At 43.0% G+C, this 23,856-nt stretch overlaps 1 protein-coding gene across 1 annotated transcript; it reads left to right on the forward strand.

Moving 5' to 3' along the window:
• The first annotated feature begins 11,030 nt into the window (after window positions 1-11,030).
• Window positions 11,031-23,595, forward strand: LOC125638710 (astacin-like metalloendopeptidase). Its single transcript, XM_075130045.1, has 12 exons — window positions 11,031-11,115; window positions 11,355-11,379; window positions 13,529-13,594; window positions 15,719-15,787; window positions 16,641-16,781; window positions 17,426-17,543; window positions 18,348-18,526; window positions 18,659-18,743; window positions 20,350-20,477; window positions 21,643-21,758; window positions 22,229-22,454; window positions 23,561-23,595. Exons 1-12 carry the CDS (start codon window positions 11,047-11,049, stop codon window positions 23,593-23,595), a joined length of 1,257 nt encoding a protein of 418 aa, XP_074986146.1. The 5' UTR covers window positions 11,031-11,046.
• The last annotated feature ends 261 nt before the right edge of the window (window positions 23,596-23,856 follow it).

Genomic DNA, 23,856 nt, shown 5'->3' on the forward strand with positions numbered 1-23,856 from the left:
AGGAGTGTAAGGGACTGCGGAAGACTCTGTGACGGCCTAGCTAGGGACGAATGCTTTCTCGTGCAGACGGTTACTATCGGTCAGGGTCGGACATGAGGAAACGGTCGAAACCGGTCCTCAACCAGCCTTGACTGCCTCGCGTGGCCCCTTGCCAGTAAAGGAGCACAACCCCTTAGTAATTATACGTGAGCTGATAGTGTTAAGTGTATATTAATGCCTGCTATCCACCCCTTCGTTGGACTCTGTCCCAGGCATTGCTCCGGTGCGCGGGGCTCTCCGCCTCCGTGACAGCAACGCTTGGAGTCCCCGTTGCGGGCGTGTCACTTACCTTCAATAAAGCCAATAATTCGCCGCTCTGCCATGTTTGAGCCTCGCTTTTTCGGAGCACCCCTGCCAGGCCTCCCGGGCCTAGAACAGAACACCCCAATAGACTTCTTGTCTGACCTTGGACAAGTCACCTAGTTTTGATTTGCTTCGTCCCCCTTCTGTAAAAGGGGGATAACAATACTTCTCTGCCAGCGGGGGGGTTGTGAGGATGAAAGCTTAGATGTTCATGAGGCATTGAGAAATTATGGTGGCAGAAGAAGCCATATAACTGAATAGATCATAACAACGGGAGGCAATTTTTTTATTTCTTGAAGAGTTGTTGGTCCTCACTAAGTGAATAAGGGTGAAGAGATTTTCATACACAATATTTTAAATATTAACTGGGGAGCTCCGGGTTGTGGATTTTTTGATTATTTGTTGTTGTTGTTTTGTGTGAATGTTGTATGTCAGCAACAAGGGGCTAATAACATTGGCCTGTGTCAGGCACAGTGTAGGCTGCAGTTGTGCAAGCTTCCCCCCCACAGCTCTGCCCACACATTGCAATGTTGACTTTCACCTTTCTTGCTCTTCTAGTCCTGTCCTGCAGGCCCTCCACACTACAGCTCTGCTAATGCTCCACAGTCTTAATGTACAGCAAACCTGCTATTTCAGTTGTATGTCTGTCCCACAGAGCTCTGCTGATGGACCTCAATCCCAATGGGTAGCATCCCCTACTGTTCCAGTTCTGGGCTCCACAGACACAGCTCTGCTGATGGCCCTCAGGACTGACCCATAGCACCCCTAGTACTGCAATACTAGACTTCTCCCAAGTAGTTTGTGCTCATCTTCTAACAATTGCCGCTGAACAGAAACTAATATGCCGACTGTTCTTTGTCAATTCCAGGAATCTAAACTCTATTAGTCATGGTCAAAAGCATCCAGACCACACACAGATCTGTTATCAGTATTTTCTATCTAGGCAGGTGACTTCTTGAACTGAGCTCTTCTGCAGACTCAGGAAATGTTAGGCAGACACTAATTTGAAATTTGCTAGGCCAGGACCAGCCAAACTTTCTTATGTCAATCTCTTGGTTGTTACCAGCTAAGGCTCTGGACTGGAGCTGGCCAATGAAGATTAGGGATGCCTATGATGTTCAACTTTGAAGCAGATCCCAACCTGAACTTCCCCAATATTGGCTGCACAATTTTGTCCTGGACCCTTTTTATCATCTACTGCTGCATTTAGTATCTGATATATCCCTAGGCAAAGTGATGTATGTGTGAGAAAGGTGAGAAAGAACTATTGTGATATAAACTCTGCTGTAGGAAAATACAAGAGTTTTTTGTGGGGACTCAAACGAGGTCAGAAGCAAGAGGAAGAGCTGTCCAAGCTGCTTTCCCTGAAGGCATAAAGGAAACTGCAAATTGCCTTCTGAGTATAGGAAGCAGAACAGCGTGCTAACCAAGTAAATTGATATAAATCACCATGATGCTCATATCACTGACATGAGCTGCCAGCAGTGAAATATAGTAAAACTAAAAACCTCTCATCAGCAGGAGCTTCCCATTGAGATATTGCAAAATCTTGTAGTGAGGAGCAGGCAAGGGCAGCATAACTAGGAGAACTCCAGACAGTGTATCACAGCAGGTCCACCAAAGAGAAATGTCAGGAATTTGTCCAAGAACCCCTACATGGGATCTGTCCCTAGAAGTTATGGTATTCACCTAGCCACTAACAGAAAGGAACGTACCTGTCCAAAAGCAAAGCCCAAACTTAAACCAAATATGTATCTAGGAACTGATTGCAAACAGTGCTGAAAATCTGGTGGAATGGTATTTTACAGAAGTCACAATCTGAAAGTCAATTAACTTTGGATAGTGCAGTGCAAGGTACAAATGCACTGAGAAAGTTGGCTGCCTTGGTGAGGATAAGTTCCAGGAAGTATGTGGCAGTAGCTGACATGATGGGCAACTGTGTTGGAATCAGACAGGAAATCAAAAAGATAATGTTAGAATACCGTGAAAGCAGAGTAAGCTGCCATCTCGAGAAGACAGGCTCTCAACTAAACTCAAGACTGGGCTGGAAAGTCTGGATCAAGAGTCCGGAGTGTTTGAATTCCAGGATTCAGTATGATCCCAAGTCTACTGCCAAGAGCACTCACTGGAAATGACATACTGCAAGACATGTTAGGAGAGTAGAGAGAGGATCCCTCGGAGAGATAACTGTGTACTAGTGGGCAAGAAGTACAGAAGTTAATGAAGAGTAAGATTGATAGGAAGTGGTGTCAAAGAAGTTGAACTGAGAGAACTTGGGGAAACTGGGATGATACAGATGTTAAACGAATGCTGGGAATGGCCATACTGATCCATGTACATATAGCATTCTGAACTCATTTCAGGGCAAACCAGGAACTTCCCATTTGTTTAGGACCAGTGTTCTAGAAAAATCACATTGAAGCAGGGCTAAAAAATGGGGTAACTGAATACTGGAAATCACAGAAGTCATCATGCTGGGGCATCTGTCTAGATTAGAGCCAGCCAGGGCCAAATCCTGTTCACTTTACATGTGTGAATAATCTCAGGAACTTCACTGAGGCCAGCTGAGTGAGTAAGGCAAGCAGGATTTGTATCTTTAAGTATAAAACAGTTACAAAGCTGAAGAAAATCCAGCACAGATTGAAGAGGGCCCATGGTGCTGAAGATGACCAATCTGTGTTAACTGTGCAAAAGCGACCAGTGTAGATACTGGTCTACACCAGAAAATGTTGTTTGCATCAAAAAGGGCAATGTGTAGATTAGAACATAACACAAAACTAGCTAAGAGTCAGTTCTGGAGTCAGGTCTTTGGAAGTATACTAAAGGACTCATTTAAGGGATATAACACGACAGCTAAGTTTCTGTCCCAACACACTTCCTCCTGACTGGATATGGCATTGCAGCACCGCTTGTCTCCATTTCCCCCACCGTTTTTTGGCCTACTCCAGCCCTAGGAGCGACCTGGCCCTCCAGCCAGACCACTTTAGAGAGTCCAGCTCCTTCCAGAGCCTCAGAGTCTTTTAGTAAAGTCTAACAGAAACAGGAATGAAATCCAAGATATAGCCCAGCAGGCCACCTCTTCCTCACAGGCACACTTCAGCTGCCATCGTCTTTTCCCCACACCTTGACCCATACTCCTGTGTCTCCATCAACTCCAGGGTTCGGAGGCCGATACACTCCTCAACTCCCTCAGGGTTCCCTCTGGTCAGGCTTCCAGCTCACCCTGGAAATAGCCTGTCTGCTCTTCTCCCCCTTCTGCTTCTCAGCCCTCTTTTCAGTCACTCCCAAGAGAGAGCACATGTGCACACAAGCATACTTCTCTCCTCTGAGCCTGGCTCTCCAATGCGGCTCATCTAACTCTTTAGGAGAATCCCCGGCTGGGTCTGATAACTAAATTGAGCCACTTGATCTCCAGCCAGTCGGGATCACCTGTTGGGGAAAGGGGATTAGCTGATTGCTCCTTAAGGGCCAGCCTGGCTCAGACAGGCAGAGATCTCACTCTCCTTGAAAGAGTGCATAGAGCAAGATGCTGTGAGATGAAGTCTTGATTGGAAGTGGGGATGCTGTGAAAACTGAGGACGACTCAGAGTTACCTTAGCAAACAACTGTTCAGAGGAAGTGTTTAGTTGCGACACAAAATCTTCCAAAAGTCTCAGAAGGAGGTAGAAGAAACAAAACCAGAAAGCAGAAGGTTTGCTAGGTGGGAATGTGATGGACTATTCCTTTATTTATTTCATGCTTTCATAAGGTGCTTGTGAATCAGCATCTGACTACCATAGAACAAAATCAGTACAAAATGCTAAAATCAAAGTGAAGCGCCTACCAGAGCTAAAGGATCTGGGAAACCAGAGAGCATTCAGGCAGCCAGCTCACCAAATGATGGGGTTCATGATTCTCAGGAGAGGAAGGAGCGAGGACAGCAGAGTAAACACAATGGACTTCAAAAAAGCAGACTTCAACAAACTCAAAGAACTGATAGGTCCCATAGGAAGGAAATCTAAAGCAAAAAAAGAGGTCAGGAGAGCTGGCAATTTCTAAAAGAAACAATGTTAAAGATATAATAGCAAATTATTCCAATGAGGAGGAAAGACAGAAAGAATAGTAAGAGACCATCAGGAGCTTTATCATGACTTGAAAATTGTGACCAAGTGGAAATGTTCTTAATGTTTTCTCTGAATACTGTGTGGGTGCCTCAGTTTCCCCTAGGCATTTCTTAAATATCTAGGTGGTGGGATAAGGGTGTGTGATTGTTGCAGAGCCCTAGAGGGCCAGTGTGATGGTGTCTGCACAGAGAATGGCTGACACCTGACACCCTGTCTCCTGGCAATTGATGGCCTGGGCCTCTCCTCTGCAAAGGTGCCAACTGAAGGGGTTGGAGAACAAAGAGATCAGGTCGCCTCCTGGCCCGGGAAAGAGACAAAGGCCAAAGGAGGGGTAGGAGAGTTTCAGTTTGGAGCTGGCTGGGGAAATGGAGGGAGACCCAGATGGGGCTCTGGCCTCCCTGCCCCCCAAGATGGACCTGACTGAGGGGTCCTGTTTCCTGTACCTACAAGCTCTGTTTTAGACCATGTTCCTGTCGTCTAATAAACCTTCTGTTTTACTGGCTGGCTGAGAGTCACGTCTGACTGCGGAATGGGGTGCAGGGCCCTCTGGCTTCCCCAGGAGCCCCACCCAGGAGGACTTGCTGGGGGACGTGCACAGTGTGGAAGGGGATGCTGAATGCTTCGAGGTCAGACCCAGGAAGGTGGGAGCTGGGGAAGTTTCTTCCCCTAGAGACAGTCTGCTCACAGACAGGAGGCTCCTCCAGAGTCCTGACTGGCTTCCTAGGGAGTAGTTCCAGAGCATCGCCCGGTGACTCCATGACAAAAATCAAAAAGGAATCCCACAAAGACGTGGAAACAAGGACAAATTGGTAAAGATGAATGTAAAGAAATAGCACAAATTGTAGGGACAAATTTATAAAAATAAAGCACAAAATGAGTTACAACTCGAAAGGGACATAAAAGGTGATAAGAAGAGTGTGACACTTTGGGGTTCAACCAGACCAGTAAGAGATTGTGTCACCATCTGCCCTGCAACTCTGGTTCCTTTAAATGCTCTGCTGCTGTGGCTCACAGCCCTGACACCAAAAACCAGCCTACAAACATGTGGGTCATGTCGTGGCTTCCACCGCCCAATTACTGTTTGCAGAGTTACCCCAAAAAACCCCAGTCCCAAATTTCCCCAGAAGTATCTGCCCTGTAGTGTCCAGCCTTTTTGCTGAAGACTTCCAGAAGTCATTAAGTTCACTGCTCCCTTAAAGATACGTGATACCAAGTATAGGGAATAAAGATAGAAAGGGTTACAAGAAAGCAAAAGTAAAAATACCCTTCTAAAACTAACACCTGATTTAACAAACTCGAGTCTCTTGTTTCATACCAAGTGTCCTATCCAGCATGGCTGACCCGACTCTCTGGCCAGGACCCTGGCAGAGCTCAAAGTTCTCAGTTCCTTTTCCTCCTCAGGTGAAGGATGCGAAAATGGCTTTTCCTCTCTGCTTATATCTTCCCAAAGTTCATTGACCCTGCTTCAAGAGGCAGGAACAAGGAAGACTTACTGGGGGTGCAGTCTCTATCCGCCGCGGAGATTGTTAAGTGGTCATCTTTCCCCCTTGTTCACCTTGCATGTACATGTGCTTTTCTTTGTCTTTGGTCACACCTTGCTTCCTTTACAACGGAGACTCATGCAAGCAGGGGGAACCATATTCCTTTGTCTGGATCAGGTGTGGTTTAGGCATGGATGATGGAGTGCAGAGTACACATGAGAAAAAGGCAAAGGTTACTCTGGGAGATATGAACAAGAGGGTCATATGTAAGACCTGGGAGGTAATTGTTTAACTCCACTCAGCACTAGTGAGGCCTCATCAGTAATACTTTGTCTGGTTTGGGGCCCCACACTTTAAAGAAAGATGTGGACAAATTGGAGAGAGTCCAGAGAGCAGCAACAAAAATAATAAAAGGTTTAGAAAACCTGACCTATGAGGAAAGGTTGAAAGAATTGGGCAAGTTTAGTCTAGAGAAGGCTGAGGAGGAACTTGATACCACTCTTCCAGTATGTAAAGTGTTGTTATAAAGAGGACAGTTACCAATTATTCTCTATGTCCACTCAGGATAAGACAGGAAGTAATTGACTTAGGATGCAGCAAGGGAAATTTAGGTTAGATATTAGGAAAATCTTTCTACCTATAAGAATAGTTGAGCACTCAAACAGGTTACCAATGGAGAATGTGTAATCCGCTTCATTGGAGGTTTTCAAGAACAGGTTACACCTGTCAGGGATGGTCTAAGTATACTTAATCCTGCCTTAGCATGTACAGTGGAAGGTTCTGCTTCATGATATCATAGAAATGCAGGACTGAAAAGGAGCTCAAGAGGTCACCTAGTCAGTCCCCCCATGTTAGAGGAGAAGAGTCCACAGCTGTGGGTCTTCAACCAAGAAAGCACTCCCCCAGCGCAGGCCTGACTGAAACTGGGCCTCAAATCCAATCTTCATTCAGCTACCTAGGACCTAGGCTGTGAGGTCTTTGTATACTAATGGCAGTAACAAGTGTAGTTAACATGCGACCAGCTCTGATGCTCATGCCCCAAAGAGCAAGCATGCATTTGTCTTTCAGCTCTCATGCTGAAGCAAGAAAAAGAAATGTCAGTGCAGTTAGTATCTCTGGTACAAATAGAGGGCACTCAGAAAATACCAGCCAGGGACGGAGCAACCCATATTCCAAGAAGAGGAGAACATGCAGGGGAACTGGGTGGTACTGAATGAAATATCAGCAGGGAGGTGCAGACGAGAGATCTCCCTGCTCTTATACATGTGGTAGCACTAGCAGTGTGATATGATGACACGTCTCCATTAGGAGGGCAGGAAACCAAATATACCTTCAGGCACCTACTCTAGCCACTCTCAGTTTACCCTGTCACATGGATTCCTTTGCAGACAGCTAAACTCAGCATTGTCCTGAGGGCCAAATACATGATTTAAAACCTTTGATCTGTCTTTTTTCGCCTCAGGGCTGCAGACACATCAGATGACTTCTCCTGATATCGGGGAGGAATTTGGCCTTTCTTTCAGGAAAAGCTCAAGACAATTAGAAGTTCATTACCTCCTCATGTCTCCTTGGCAGGGGTTAGCACTACAGCTGGTTTCAGGAATTTTTCACCAAATGTTTTGTTGTTGTTGTTGCTAAAATCAAAACTTTCCATGGGAGACGGTTGGTTTCAATGCAAATGTCATTGGGACTGTTTCTTGGGTCCAGGATGGAGACCCCTGAATAGCTCAGTGGATGTAGGAGATCCAGGTTCAGATCCGTGCTCTGAACCAAGCTCAGTGGGCACTGGAACCTGCCGCTCCAGTAGGCTAGGTAAGTGCCCTGACCATGGGCTATAAACTCACTCTCTGGCCCAGTGAATAATTGATTATGTATCTAGTGAAACAGCTCCAAGGGACGAGAGTGAGAAAGCCCCACCACAGAATAGCCAATAGCCTGTTGGCTCAGGCAGTCACTTGGGATGTGGGAGACCAGCTAAGTGCCCTAACCACTGCAGGGAAAGGTGTCTCTCTGGCTTCTGTCAAAATTTTTTGAACAGTCTTGGTTTTGTCCCAGTGCAGAATGGGAAACTTTTTGAAATTTTAATATTTTTTCACATGACAGGAAACTCATTTCCCACCCAGCTCTCCTTAGCACCAGGTTACATGATTTAGTTCACTACCACTTGCAGACGGGTGGAAAACTGGCTAAGACACTGTAAATGAAAGATCAGGATAAAGGGCAGGGTACCAAGTTTAGGGAGATGTCCTATTGGTGCCAGGGATCAGGATTACGACTGGTCATTGATGATACGGGCATGTAAATAAATGAATTATACAGACCATACTAAACAGGGAACAGCTGTGAGCACCAAAGAGGAGAGGAAGATAATCCAAGGAGGCCTAAACAGATTGGAAACATGGGCAGGAAATAAAACAAGACTCAAACTGTGGAAATGAAGCTAATCCACCTGAGGAAAAGCAAGCTAAACCCAAGATCCTCAGTGGGAGAGAGGAACCCAAGGAGAAGGCACTGGTAAGAGGGACTCAAAGTGGGAGAGTAGGCAGCAAATAACTGTGTGAAGTTGGCAATGCAATATGGCTGTGAAAAGGCCAATGCAATTTGGGATCTACATAAGAGTCTTCACGTCTCTGAGCAGGGAGGGGAATAGTCCCTCTCTGTCTGGCTTTGGTGCAGCCATATCTGAAATATCAATCCATTAGCCATTGCAGCTGCTCAGCCTGACGTGCTGCTCCCAAAAGTGATTCGTGCACAGGGTGATGCCTCCACTCCTGTCCTTCCTCCGGGACACTGCTTCTGGAAGGCAGCTTTAAAGTATGCTAGAGGCTGTGTGGGAGCCCTGCTGGTGGAGATTGTGCAGTAAGTTGCTGACTCAGTGCATCCCGAGCTGTCATATTCACACTCTTTCCCAGTGGAGACCCTAGATGAGCATTCAGAGGTGTGAGATATTAGTATCATTAGCTAACACCTTTGAAAAGTCTAGTGTAGACAATGCACGCTGCTTTTAATATGTATTACAATGGCTGAGTGAAAGTGTACGGGGGAGCTTTAACTCGACCAGTTTAGCACACCTAGGCTTTTCAAATGTGCGAGGCAGACCATATTAGCTAACGCATGCTAACATCATACCTTTAAATACTAGTCCATGAAGACTTTGGAGCTTGTGTTGGCTACCTCTGAGCCCCTCAGAAGCTGCTGGGGGCCCTCAGAAATGGTCTTCACCAGCAAAAGCCAGATAGACCTTGGATGAATAGATTTCATGCCTTCCTTTCTGGGCACTGCATCAGCAAAAATACTGGCAATTTGGAAGTTGTTCTGAGAAGAGCAACAAAATGAGCCAAGATCCCTGTTCTTTACAGTGTGGCATAGAGCCCTGAAATACTTTCCAATTTACTATTCGGTGTCTGATGTATCTTTCTTGCTAAAATGCTGGAAGCGGATGTAGCCCAACCAGTCATCTCATACACTGTCCATTTACTGACCTCTGTTTACCCAGGGAACAGCGACAGCCGGGCAGAAGCTTGTTTAGCTTCGCCGACACTGCCCCCTCCAGGGCTAAGGGGGGGTTTCATCTCCATGGGCCATTCAATCCATGGTCTCTCATTGTGATGAGGTGGACTTTTGTCCAGAAAGCACTAGACTGACACCCACCACTTTATTTCATATAGCTGTTTCATGTAGCATTTCACTGCCACTGTGTACCTGGTCTGGGTTTGAGCTAATGACTTGCAGGTAAAAAGCTGTACACACCATTACTGCTCCCCTGAGCCATCCAACTCACTAGAATGGAATTGCTTCTAATGTCAAGATTATTGTGAAGCACTTTCAGATCTCTTGACATGATAAGACATGAAGGAAAATGTAAATTTCTGTGTTTTGGTTTTTAAATTTACCCTAAGGTTGTCCAACCATTTGTCACAATCTAAAGAGAATGTATGTTGTTCCTCTCTTTGTTTTCTCTCTTTTGATGTATCTTTGTTTTCCTTCCCTATGGTGATGGTCATATGCTTGCAAAATGGACACTTGCAGGCGCAAAACAGCCATAGATCATAGACAGCACAGCTCTGCTGCAGCTTGGTCAGAGGGTAATGTGTGGTTAGGTGAACGGGTTACAGTTCTCTTGCTGGATGGTGAGTTTCCTTTGAGATATTTCTTTCCAGCCAGAGCTGTGTTTCTTCTCTAACCCCAGCAACTTTATCCATATCTGCACCCAAATCCTCCTAAATCCACTTTCTTACACCAGTGAGATCAGTGAGATCCATCGAGCTATCGGCCCTGTTAGTCGCAGCGGGAACAATACATAGAGTACGTGCTGCTCTTGCTGTCTCTTCTCTGACTGTTGGCCACAAAACCTCCTGGGGCACGTAACAAGTGGAAGGCTGGCAACTAAGAGTGGCAAGCAAGAAGCTTTGGAGGTCCAGAAAAGACAGAAAACCCTGAGATGGCAAGAAGCAAAAGATTCTGTTTATAGGTCAGTAAGCAGGGGAGGTAAGGGATTTGTTTAGTATGCTAAACAGGTGGGAAGGGAGGAGATACGGACATGTCCCCACTAGGCAATGATTGTTACATTCTCCAAAATGACTGTATAGGGAGCACCATGACAGTACATGATGCTTCACCTAACACACAGGCAGACAGAATCCCTACCCCTAACAACTTACCCTCTAAACTCCAACAATGACACTACATGGGACAGTTGTTCAGGTGCAGACATCACTGGTGGCATCAGTATAGAAGGCTGCACAGAAGGAGTGAGTTTTGAGGAAGGATTTGGTGAGAAGAGAGAGAAGGCACATGGCACCGATAGTGGGGTCTGTTCCAAGCATTGGGAGCAGCATGAATGAGGGTCAGAAAGCAACAGCGGGAGGTCTGAAGGCACACAGGAAGTGAGAGACAGTGATAGCTGTAACTGGCAGCCAATAGGACAACGTTGGAACTTGATTAGGGGTGAGTTGACCTCTCTGGTTAGCCAAAAAAATTGTTTGTTTGCTGTCTTCAGAGTTGCTCATTGGCTGGCTAATTTTGCAGCCCTGGTAGAGCAGGCTCTGCTAGTATATCTAGCAGCGCTCCCGATCTGGAACAGATAGCGAGAGTCACAGATAAGCTCTCAGAACTTGAAAATGGACCTGAAGATGCTCCTAGTCTTTATTGCACCTCTCTTTTATTCAACTCTAAGCTTCCCTATTCAGGTGAGAGCGATTCCACACAACCCTTCTGTTTACTGTATCTGATCTCTGCTTCTTTGACTGGTGGATGAGCTATCTTTTTAATATTTCCCAGCTGTGTGTCTAGGGGAAATATATTAGCTTGTAACATTATTTTTATATCAGTCTTTGAGATTACTTCTTCCATTTGCTCTTAATTTGTTGTTGTTGAATTTTGTGAGTTAACATGCAAAAATGAAAACTTAAATATATTGGTTTTGCAGGAGCGCAATGGACATGATGATGCAAGTAAGTAGGATTTATACAAATAATTTAAATATAAAAAAATTAAATAAATTGCTAACTACTTACCAAAATAAGACTGTATAAAACAAGACTTTTATAGCCAGATCCTCAGATGGAGTAATTCATTGTAGTCCCATCGAAGTTAACAGAGTTACACCCATTTACACCAGATGAGGCTCCTGCTCTTGGTAATAAATGTGCCACTAAATTGCACTTATCTGGTTTCCAGTGAGATCTTGGCTTTCTGCTCAATTTCCCATCTATTTCATAGAGGCACAAATGAACGGTCAGAGAACAATAAAACTTTTATTGTAAAGCATTGTCCTTACAAACATTTTACTGAGTTCAATAATAAATAGCAGCAGAAGGAATGAGAAATTAAGAGATGCAGACAAAGGAGTAAAGATGTTTTCAGTGGAAATGTGAAAAGAGATGGAGTCACAAAGGCAAAGACATATAGCAGCACTCTTCAGATGGCAGGAGTGGCATAGAAGAATGCACATGGACCAGCTGTGGTGAGAACAAGGGGAGTTTTAAGAAATACGGTCAGTGCTGTATGTATAGAGTGAATGGAAGAGAAATAGAGAGATGGTGTCAACTAAAGAAAGGCTAAGGTTTTATACACAAAGAGAGCAATTTTGCACTAGATCCTGGAACAGGTGGGGAGCCAGTTGTTTGAGGATGGTGTGTGCATATGTATGTAGGTGCATGTCATTGTACAGCTCTGAAGGCAGGTAGCAGCAAACTGTACATGCTGATGACTGGAGAGTTGGGAGGTAGAGAGACCATAGAGAAATGAATTGCAAAAGTCCTGGGGAGAGGAGATGAAGGCAAAGCTTTTAGCAGAGGTAGAATGGAGGAGGTTGCAAATGGGTAATGTTGTTGTACAGTTTGTATGTATACACAGAGAGAGAGAGAGAACACTTTTCATTGGTAGATCTCAAAGTGCTTCACTATGTTTTTTTAAATGTACTCATTCTCACAGCAGCCCTGTGAGGTAGGGAAGTGCTGTTATCCCCATTTTTACAGATAGGGAAATGAACCAGAGAGAGGCTAACGGACTTGCCCAAGGTCACACAGGGAGCCTGTGGCAGAGAAGGGAATTGAACCCAGGTCTCCCAAGTCCTAGGCCCTAACCACTGGACCATGCAAAGACATAAAACAAGCAACCATATGGGCTCATCTAGGGCATTCACTTTTATTTGTTTCATCACAAGAAATAGAGGGAAGCTATTGAAAAGCTCTAGAAAAGAGCCATGGAAATAGTTAGAACTCTAAGTGGGACTTAAATGCAATAAGAAATTGCAAAGACTGTGATGATTTATCCCAAAGGAAGAAGTGTTAAAAGGGATTTGCGAGAGATATTCAGAACTATTAACTGGCTAATGAAAACTGACTACTCCCTCCTTTGTTCCCTGTTTCATAATGTGAGAACAAAGGGACGCTCTGTGAAATTAGAGGTCAGTAAATTTGGAGCCAACTGAGGGACACACTCCATTGAGTAGTCAACCATTGGAGCTCACAGCTGCAGAGGGTCCCTGATGGAAATATTATGGGGTGATTGAATTTCACAATGCACAGAGAAAGTTTTAATTTACCTCTGTTACAATTTTTATCTCTTCTGTGAAATCTGGCATTTATGGCGTCACTAAGGAAACTTTGGACTGCATCATTCTATGCCATCCCTGATACCCTAACCCCATGCAATCAGGCATGTGGCACTGGCAGGTGCATTCTGGGACTTCTACCCTAATAATTTAAGACCAAATGATGGCAGCTTGGAAATGAGAAAGAGGGTGCAAGGAATCTTTCCTTCCACTCAGCACACACATGCAGGGGGAAAGCATCATTTGGCTGCTGGCAACCCTTGAGAGTTTGTGGTCAAGCCAGCTGTACTAACAGCCCCAGAGGGGAGCAGGTCCGGGAGTGAACACCAAACGAGCACCAGTCAAGGCCTCATGCTTTTCCCAGGTGGTGCACCCACTTCCTCCCCCAAGAGGTGCACAGATATTATGATGAATGCAGCATAAAAAACAGACAGAGAAGCACATAGGATGTACCCCACTTACTATGGCTTCAGCTCAGGGGTGAAGTTACAAGCTTTGGGTAGTTTATCTTGCTAAGGTTTTAACATCCATGTTTCCTCTTGTAGATGTTACTGCTTATCCTACAAAGAGTGAAGTGACCCCCTCTAGTGACATTTTACAGTCCACTCAAGGTAAATGATGCAAAAACGTGGGCCCAGTAACTTCCAGTCCTCTCCTGGTTAATATGCCTGTCTCTTATAAATTCAGTCATGACAAAAAATATAAATCTAAGATAAAGTAATGCAAATCCAGCATCTTGTTTAATCTGACTGTAAATCACAAGCATTTTACTGTGAGTGCTGCTTTGCATTGTCTCTATCTTTGTTCGTTTCCTGGAGTGTCGTCCAGCTGGAGTGTTTCCTGACACACAATGTTAATGTGCTCTGGAGGTTAGGCTTGAGAGTGCCTGGTCATGTGCAGGCGTGCAAGGGAGCATTCACCTTCTTGGACCCGGGCATATTCTGTTCCTTGTTCTCCCCTGAAACCTGTCCTAAATCCCTCAAAGTGAGCCAGGAGGGGACAGGCCATGCATCTTGCTTTTTCACACAGGCCAGTGGAGCTGGCCACATTTCTGAGCCTTCTTGTGTTGTACTCTGAAAGCGTGGTGCAGCTGCCTTAAAAGCACAATATGCACTAGTGCTTTATTTGTAATTGATGCTTCTGGCATTTTAAAGAATTCTTGCTGGGATCCTCAAAATTGCCCAGAGAACCTTTACCCCAAGGAAAGAAATGCAGCAAGCTTGGAAGTGATTTGGAACTGCATGCTCTGTTATTGTCCTCCCCATTCTCCAGACCCCCGAGTAAGACTTCAGGAAGATTTAACACCCTTGGTTCCTTCTACAGACTACAACTCCACTGTGCAGACAGAAACTGAAGGGTTTGACTTGACTAGGATTTTACAAGCCAACCAATGTAACAATTAAAAAATGCAACAGTACAAAATAAGATCTAGTTTTCCATCTGTCTATCCCAAACTCAATAAGGCTAAGAAAAAGGGTACCCAGTAATGCCATATAAAAGCTGTGTCCTGTGTACTCTGAGTTTCAAGCCAGGACACCTAAATAGGGCTTCAAACTCTTTCATGTGGACACTCAGTTCAGCATGTAGGCACCTAACATTGGCAGTGAAATGCCAACACAGGTGCACAAATAAAAAATGTTGTCCTCTTGTTTAGATGTCCACGCTTCAAATGTATGTTTGCCATATTTAAACAAAAGATCTCTATAAAATAGATAAATTTTAGTGGAAAATCTTGACCACGCTGCCTTATTTTCTACTGGTCACATCATGTTCCTCATTTCGGCAGGGGTATGAAAGGCAGTGGAAGCATGGCAACTCCACTCTGAAGGGGAGGCAGGTACTAAAAAATGTTGGCAGAGAGGGCTGCTTCCTTTGAATGCCCCAGACCTGCTCTGCCAGAACTCCATCTATGTTAGGACTGGAGGAAGCAATCTGGCCTTTGGCCAGGAGTTCAAGATCTAAGGCCAGATTTACAAATGTATTTAGGTGCCTAAAGATGAAAATTGGTGTCTCCTGGGATTTTCAAAGGCACCTTAATGAATTAGGCACTTGACTGACTAATAGAATCTCCCATGTTTCGTGATTTTTCATATGTTTCTGAATTAGTTCAAGCCATCTCTAAAATTTACTGTCACTGAAGAATTTTTCAGGTTGCACTGAACTTTCAGGTTCGATGGATCAGAATTGATTGAAGTTTGCTACGGTTAAATTTGATTTCAGTGGTGTTACACTGGTATAAAACCGGAGTCAGAGAGGGGAGAATCAGATTCAAAGGCTCTTTGGAATTTGTTCCCTATAGAAGGAATTTTTATTGTGGCTTTTAACTATTCATTAAGTAAGAGGAGATGGGTCTATTCTGTTCTCCCTATGTTTGTGTAACATTCATTTATGTCAATCCATATGGCCTGAGTTGTGCAAACCAGATTCAGGGGAGCCAAAGATTGGGTCCTTAAAGGGTGGTGGTAAAAAAAAAAAAAAACTTATTCATGAAATTGCATTAAAAAGTAATCACAGCTCTTGTGGGGTCACAAGACTTTGTGCTTCTGAGCAGAATAAATACATGGCTTTATGCCATGCCAGTTCATAAATTTCTTTTGGGCCTGATTCTGATTTCACACATGCTGGTGTAAATCAGGAATACATTGAATGAACTCAATGGAGTAACACCAGTGTGAAGATCAGGACCAGTATATGCTTTGGGAAGGGCAAACTGACATCCTTGCATTTCTGTGCAGAAGCTGAGCTGGCTACAGAGACAGATACACAGGAAGACGTTTTTAACCGAATTTTGAAAGCTAATGCAGGTAATAACTTTAAAGCTATATAAGTATCTTGGGTGTTTTCAGAGTCTTTTTTCTGCTGCATTTTATAGCAGTTGGCCCAAATATTTCTCTGGTCTTATGAACATGAAGTGCTCTAGACAAACTTAGAGACAAGATATATACTTCTTTGCTAAGCAGTCTTTAAATCTTCCAATCTGTCCAGTTGTGCCTAGCACATCTGGTGTTGAAGATTATATATATTTTGGAGACATCTGAACTATGGAGGCAGGTTAATAATGGCTTCAGCCGTAATTCTGGATGTCTTTGTACTTCTTGGATTTAGAAAAAGATCTTTGAATATTTAAGTCATCGTTTAATTGTCTTGAACACAAACATCTTGTGAGTAGCCATGGGTCTTCAGCCATGATAAAGCCTCAGAATTTGTGCTCATAGATGGGATATTTGGTGGCTGATCAGACCCACTCTGTCCCCATTTCAACCTCTTTTTTTTGAGTCTTCTGGATGCTTTTGGATGTATTCTGTTAGTTTCCTTCTCCCTGTGTTCTCTGCTTCTCCCCATTTTTCCCTTCCAACAGTCTTTTGAAATGACTTTACTCCAGCACAGAGAAACAGTCTCTCAGTGTCTCTCATGTATCTCTCTCTATACACTCTTCTCTCTGTCCATTCCTGAATCCTCCGTTCCAACTCCCTTTTTGCTCTCTCTTGAATTTTGATTATTGAAAGGTTGGTATTTTTAAGGTAGCATAAGCCTCTCTCTCTGTCAATTCCCATCACCCCTCCCTATCTAAACCCTACCTAACTGAGCCAGAACTTCCCATCAATGCAAACAACCCTTTCATCTTTCCATATTACATTCCTCTTTCTCTCTGCACAGATAGCACCCAGAGCTTGCGTGAAGGTGACATTGTTATGACAAAGAGCCGAAGTGCTATTGGCTGTTCAGATCGCTCATGTTTTTGGCCCCAATCCAGCGATGGTGTTGTCCGTGTTCCCTATGTCTTCTCCCCTGACTATGGTGATTTGCATTTCTATAATATTTTTGAATTAATTTTCATTGAAATTAAAATTAATTTGCATTTAATTAAATTCTAAACGCAAACTTAGACATAGGGACAGTGCAAATATTTGATGCACTAGTTCACTTATGACACACATACATAGACAAGCTATACATTACAGGGAGAAAAGAGAGCAAATTGTCCCAAGGCAATTGCACCCATCCTGCTGACTATTCTATTCTCTTGTCGACAGTGATGGCACTTCTCTGTATTGAGGCATTATTATTAAACACACTTTATAAGACATATCTATTGCATCACCCTTTGGATGCATTCATTATTTTTTGAATCACACATGTAGCAAAAGAGTTGCCCATAATAACAGACAGTACCTGGACCATCCCCAGATTAATCAACCACCACCCCCTTCATCTAAGACAAGAAACTCAGAAACCAGCCTGCTGTCCAAACCCTTCTCAGGCCAAGTCCTGAATACAGAGAAGGAACTTGTATTAGGCCATTAAAGCAGTTAGGGTGAAATTCAGCATGAGATCAACTTGCCATTTAAATCCCTCATAAGCACTATTTTGAGCATACGTTGACTTTTATGCTTCAAATAATTGTTCTTGTGTGACAAGTAATTTAAGCCTTTCTTCCCCAGATGAGGCACAAATACGGTGGATTAGTGAAGCCATGGCAGAGTTTGAAATTCTAACTTGTATCGATTTTGTGAATCGCACAACAGAATCTGACTATCTAAATATTAAGTCAGGGAAAGGGTAAGTCCCGCTGGCACCTACTCTTATTAAAAATGTTATTCTATCCGACTTTTCATGTCTTTGCTTCTTTAATCTTGAGTGGATGTAGAGAGGACAGTGAACTGGATTTATTTGAGAACCTCCATGCCATTTGAGCGTGCAAAGCACCCTGCTCAGTGTTAAGCAATGAGGAGCAACATCAGGAACTAACCGAATGCAGACTTAAACAACTCACACACCCAGGAAAAGCACCATTAAGGTAGAAACTGCATCCCCAACTCATGCTGCTGTGCCTGAGCATTGTGACACACACCTGAGCACAATACATGGCAAGCTGCATCAGGAAGTATCCATTCTAACAGAGTATGGAAGAATTAGTCCTCTAAATCAGGGGTATAGTAGGCTGTCAAGGCCAAAAATCCAGCCGAGGGGAGGACTGTCCAATATCCCTGTGATTCAAAATGCCTTCAAGTCTGCTCATTCTCTAAAGAAGCCCCAAAATAAACTTGACAGAAGTTTTAGAAAAAAATCATGTTTCTAAGGAACAGTGGATGAAATTCCCCCTGTGCAGGAGGCCAGCACACTGCACACAGAGGCCTCTGCATCACTTAAGGGCTAATGTGGAACTTAAGTGTTGCCTAGGCCTTGCACTGGCCCTCTGCACTGGGGTGAGTTTCACCCTAGTATGTGCCCCTAATATCACAATAGGCAGAAGAGAATGACCATTCACTCCTTTAATAAACTGTGATTTGAAATCCTCTGTACAGGTCCCAAGGCTGGTTGATATCAAACTTTTCCTCTTATGGTGTTTAATGTCATTCTCAGCTGCTGGTCCCACTATGGAAAGACTGGAGGTGGTCAGATTGTTTCTGTGATGAAGAAAGGCTGCATGTGGAAAGGAGTAATTCAGCATGAGCTGAACCATGCACTGGGCTTTCTACATGAACAGGGTCGAAGTGACAGAGACAGCTATGTAAAGATCATGTGGGAGTACATTAGTTCAGGTAGGTACACTTGAACTCTTCTTTAGTGCAGATACTGGATTAATTAATGTCTTATTGTTCCTAGCTGGTCCTGAATCCTGGAAAAGAGGGGGAAATTGATACATCTTCTAAGTATGATATTGTATATTACAGGTAATAAAGGCAACTTTAAGAAATCCGATAACTCCAACAACCTGGGCCTTCAATATGACTATTCCTCAGTGATGCACTATGGCACGTGAGTTGGAATGTGGGATTTCTTTTCTTGAAGGCACATAGAGCTCAAATCTCTTGTTGAAATTAGGAAACACAATTACTCTTTATAATTATCAGCTTTACATTTTTCCTGAGGAAAATATGAATGGTTGTGATTCAATTCAAACAGACCCTTTCTGCAAGATAAGTTCATTATCCTTTATCTCCCCATTAAAGTCATTTGAAAGTGAGGTAAAGGCTGTTCCATATTTACTTTCGTTACATGACATCCAGATCAAATTTATACTAAATATATTTTTGCCAGCACTGTTGCTTAATCTTGTATCTGAAAGACTCAAGGCAGCAGCTTCAGAGCAGAGCTCCTCGCTTGTCACTGCTGAGGACATTGATTACTAGGCCTAAACCACAGATAGGTGTATATATGATCTATTGGTGAGTATAGTGTGTTGTGGAAGTGAGTCCAGGCACACAAATAGGCATGGGCTAATGTTCTGTTATTAGCAGTACTACATACTACTTCTCTGCATTCCAATACCATGTGCACTAGACTATCTCACGGGTACTCATGTGGACCTCATCCCCATAGTATCTGAACACCATCAAGTTAATATGACAACAGTGCGCTCTCACACGCCCTCTATCTCTCTCTTCCCAGCCACCAAGAGGCAGACTTAGAGGGATATTTCATGGTGGGTTGGGGTGGTTGGTTTGGCTTTGGGAAATTGTTTTATTTTTAGTGAATCCCAAGAGCAATGGAAAGCTTGAATGAAGAGGTGGGTTTTACATTTAGCTCTCACTGCAGTGAGGTTAGTGGTCATTCTATTATGTGGTAGTGGGGTTTGTAGTCTTAAGACTGGCTCCTCTGAAGCTTCTCTCTTCCATGGTCATGAACCTCCATCATTTACTTGTAGTTTCGTTGTTCCCATGGAACACAGATCTCGCAGGAGATCATGATCACCGGGGGAGGTGCAGCTTCCCAGATATCTAGGACCAGTTCCATGCAAGGCTTTGAAAATCAGGACGTTGACCTTGAATTGGTCTCTGTGTTAAGCCCTCAGTAGAACTGGGGTTCTCCGGGTCCATTCTGATGGCCTTAAAGGGATACATTTCTTCAGGTGGTCTTAAAGGCCACTGTCAGCTCAAATTTGGCCTCAAATTTAGATTTTTGTAAAAATAAGCTATAAGACAAAAAGAAATGTTGTAATGATTCCCCCCATCCCCGCACGCACAGTGGAAACTATTTTCCTCCAACAAAACCTATGTATCACTTAAGCTAAAGTGTACATTAAAGTATTATTATTGGCCAAATTCATCCTGAGGGTAACTCCATGAATTTGGCCCATTATGACCAAAAGCCTTAAATATGCTTTAAGTGGTGCATAGGCCAACCTTGTACTGGTCCTCTACATAGGGATGAATGTCACTCTAACAGAATATTCAGAGAATACCATGTACTCAGTGTGCATTCCTGTTCCATATGAAATGGTTGGTCAGAGGAGTGATACAGTTGCAATGTGGCATGGGAGTAAGTTCTTGTACTAGTACTGCTGTAACGCATATAGATTACACAATTAAATACTGTAAAAAATCATTAGATTTAGAAAACATGATTCTTTCTGTTTCTGCAGAAATGCTTTCTCTAACACGCCTGGGAAAGCAACTATTATACCAATTCCTGATGCATCTGTACGTGTTGGACAGAGATATGGACTGAGTAACCTGGATGTGGCCAAAATCAACAAGCTCTATAACTGCAGTAAGTACTTCATATCCATCTTCTGTTCAGAGCCTTTTCAGAGGTCCTAGTGTAGCCCTGCAGAGAGATGCTGTACTGTATTTGGAACATCCTGAAACTTCTACACTAAATCGGTGGTTGTACACATTAAGAACACAAGGCATTCAGAGGATAAACCTGGAAACCAAAGATGAAGACTGGGACACATCTTGATTACACAATATGTGATTTGTTTCCAACTCTGTTGGACCAATTCAGCCCAGGTGTAAGTGGGTGCAGTTCCATGGAAGTGCACTGAATTTGGCCCACGTAGTCTTTCCATTGTGTGCTTCCTTTCAATCATTTGACTTCCGAGCTCAAAAACAACTATAAGAACTTCAAAGAGTCTGTTATCACACTAGTCTCTGACTGCAGACATAGGTAATTTCAGAGTTGAAAAGACCAGAAACAGCTGGGGGCCTCTCACATCTGGAACAGTTTAGTGACAACTCATCCATCCAAAACCTACACATTTTTAAACACTTAAGTTTTAATTCACTTTAAAAAAAACTTTAATATTTAAATCTTTAATTTTAACTATTTTGTGCCAGAGAAGGCAAAATCCCTCCCTTGCAAAATACAAAAACAAATTCTAAGTCTCAGGGGAAAGCAGGATAAACAGAAAATTTCCTCCTGACGAGAGAATAGTCTGCTGACTTCTCCCAAGCACAAAACTGAGTAAACCCCTTTAACGTAAATACCATAGTGTCATCACATTTTTGTTTAAATATACTAATATAGCTTGATTTCCCGCATCCCCAATGGAAACCCATTCAGCCTATTTGCCACTCCCTCGGCAAAATTAAACCTTTTCACATTTTTCTTATATATGCAAAAAGAAACTTAAATTTATGGCCCTTTGCTCTGTTCTGGACTTTATCTGTAAAAAGCTAATGCTTTTCCATTGTGCTACTGTATTGCCATTTCAATATCAATATTTATGAATGATCTGAAAATTAGAATTACACATTTCTTCATTTAGTGGACTGAATTTTAACTATCACAGATGTGCAGAGACCTTGAAATTAATATTGGCAGATGACAATATGGAGAACATTTCATTCTAAACAGAGCACAACTGTACCTGACTTGAATGCAAAAGAGTCTCTAAATCTGATTCTGGTACAATCATTGTGTTTTCTGTCAGATCGCTGCAGCACCATCCTTGATAGCCCATCTGGGTCATTGAGCTCTGACAACTACGCGTCAAAATACTCAGGCAATGCTACCTGTTTCTTTTTCATCCGAATTCCATCCAAACGGGTAATTACAGGGATTTGATAGCTTTTGCATGTAATTGAATTGATGTCTGTCTGATTACGCATTTTGCTGTGCTTGCTACACTCCAGTTGCCAAATAAGGACATAATACAAATTTCAAATTAAGTTCCTTTCTTGGGTTATGCAGCTAACATAATAGATATTTTCCTTCTCTGATTTATAATATTCATATTCACATACTTAAACTACAGATGGGAAAAGACAGGAATAATTTTGATTTTGGAAAACTTCATTGGTTGGACCTTAGTTTTGCAAAACCAATGGAAGTGGCAATTCACATTCAGATTCTACTTTATCTGAACCCTAAAAGTTCAGGGCATGGGAGGAGAGGCTGGATAACTAGTTCCAGTTCGGGCTCATATCTAGTTTTGACTCAGTCTGATCTAATGGAACCTGCCTGATCGGGAATCAGGCTAGTGACTATTAAAAGGTTTGTTTCCTCTTCTCTTTCAGGTTTCTCTGCAGTTTGATGTCTTTAGTTTGCAGTCCTCCATAGACTGTAAAAGTGAATATGTTAAAATATATGATGGGGTCAGCCAGTCTTCTGAGGTTCTACTGGACAAGACTTGTGGGACAAAGAGTCCCCCAATTGTAACAGCTTCTGGTAGAACTATGCTTGTGGAGTTTGTCAGGGGTGGCACTGGTGCAGCCACTGGCTTCAAGATCTCCTACACCTCTGGTAGGTCCAAGCCCAGGAAGAAGGGCAGAGAATCAGATGCAAACAATGTAAAATAAAAAGTCTTTTAGCTTTATCATCATCCCTCATCGTGCTTTGCGGATAGAACAGCTCAGTCTCGTTACAATTCTGTAACTAATTTCAGTCGATGGGGCACAGTCACTAACACTAATGAGGTCATCAGTGTGGTTCCCAGACTCTACAGTTTGAATCATCTCTCAGATTTATGCCATTGCAAATCTCTTTTTATGACTTGAATAAAACTTGTGCCCACTGGACTATGATCATCTGAATTTTACCACAATGGATCATAGATGAACTTTAAGTAAAATTTGGATCACATTTGCCTAATACATTGCTAAGGGAAGAATTTCAAAAGCACTAGGTGTTGGCCTACCTCTGCTCCCATTGGAGTCAGTGGATAAAACTCGCTTCATAGGCTTCGGTGGGAGCACAGGACAATGGAGAGTGCTTTTGAAGATATCCCCTAAGACTGTAGCCCTCCTAATGAAAATGGTATTACATTATTTAGCCCAGCTGAGAGGATCAAAAATATGTGTTAAATAACAGCACAATAATACAATTTGTCTGATATATTATTTTATTACACAAGATAAATCATTATTATGCATAAACATGTGGCTCCTCTGTGATGGATGCAGCTCACAAGCCTACAACTCAGAGGGACCAGACAGAATCAGACAGAGGCAGATTACTTGGGAAAGAAGTCACATAATAACAGGCAATATTTCTGACCAATAATTCTTTCTGCCAGGTAAAGAACTTTAGAATTCATTCCCCAAAAAGACATTTTTCTCAGGACCACTTACCTAATCACTAAGCTTTGGATTCTGCTGTCCCTGTGTAACATCTGTTCACATTAATGGTGGTTATGGACATGTATGGAGGGGAAAGTATGCTAATTCTCCATGCCGGATTTGTGTGTCAGCTTGGGGGACTACTTATCAGCTACTGAAGAGAGATGCACAAGTGTCCTGACTGTAAAACAGAGCATGGTCAGACACTCCAGTATTCATATAGTTCACAGAAACCAGTGTTCACCCAGCAAAATAGCATTGCAAACTAAATATTCTCTCTTTTTTTAACAGTAAGGACACCACGCACCATGCGGATCAGCATATGAGACAGAAGGGAAGAGCCTATTCTGTGAAAATCTAAATTATGCTTTTCCTACTTTGCTTCCTTTTCTTGCTATGATCAAAAGGAAATTTTAATTCTGTTATGAATCAAAGTCTCCAGCTTCTGTAGCAAGTGTGCTCCCTGATTCAAGTATAAATGGGAATTCTATGTACCTCTGCCACCCGCTCTTGTCATATATCTGCCCTCGACAAGGGTATATAAAGTTATTGTCTGCACAGTTAAATTATTGTCTTTTTTTATTTAA

This window comes from Caretta caretta, chromosome 6 (assembly GCF_965140235.1).
Source record: "Caretta caretta isolate rCarCar2 chromosome 6, rCarCar1.hap1, whole genome shotgun sequence".
Lineage (NCBI taxonomy): Eukaryota > Metazoa > Chordata > Testudines > Cheloniidae > Caretta > Caretta caretta.

Coding starts and splice junctions, on each gene's coding strand:
- LOC125638710 (XM_075130045.1), top strand. CDS start 11,047: ATGGACCTGAAGATGCTCCTAGTCTTTATTGCACCTCTCTTTTATTCA. Junction 11,380..13,528: donor CAATGGACATGATGATGCAA/GTAAGTAGGATT, acceptor TTCCTCTTGTAG/ATGTTACTGCTTATCCTACA. Junction 15,788..16,640: donor AATTTTGAAAGCTAATGCAG/GTAATAACTTTA, acceptor CTCTCTGCACAG/ATAGCACCCAGAGCTTGCGT.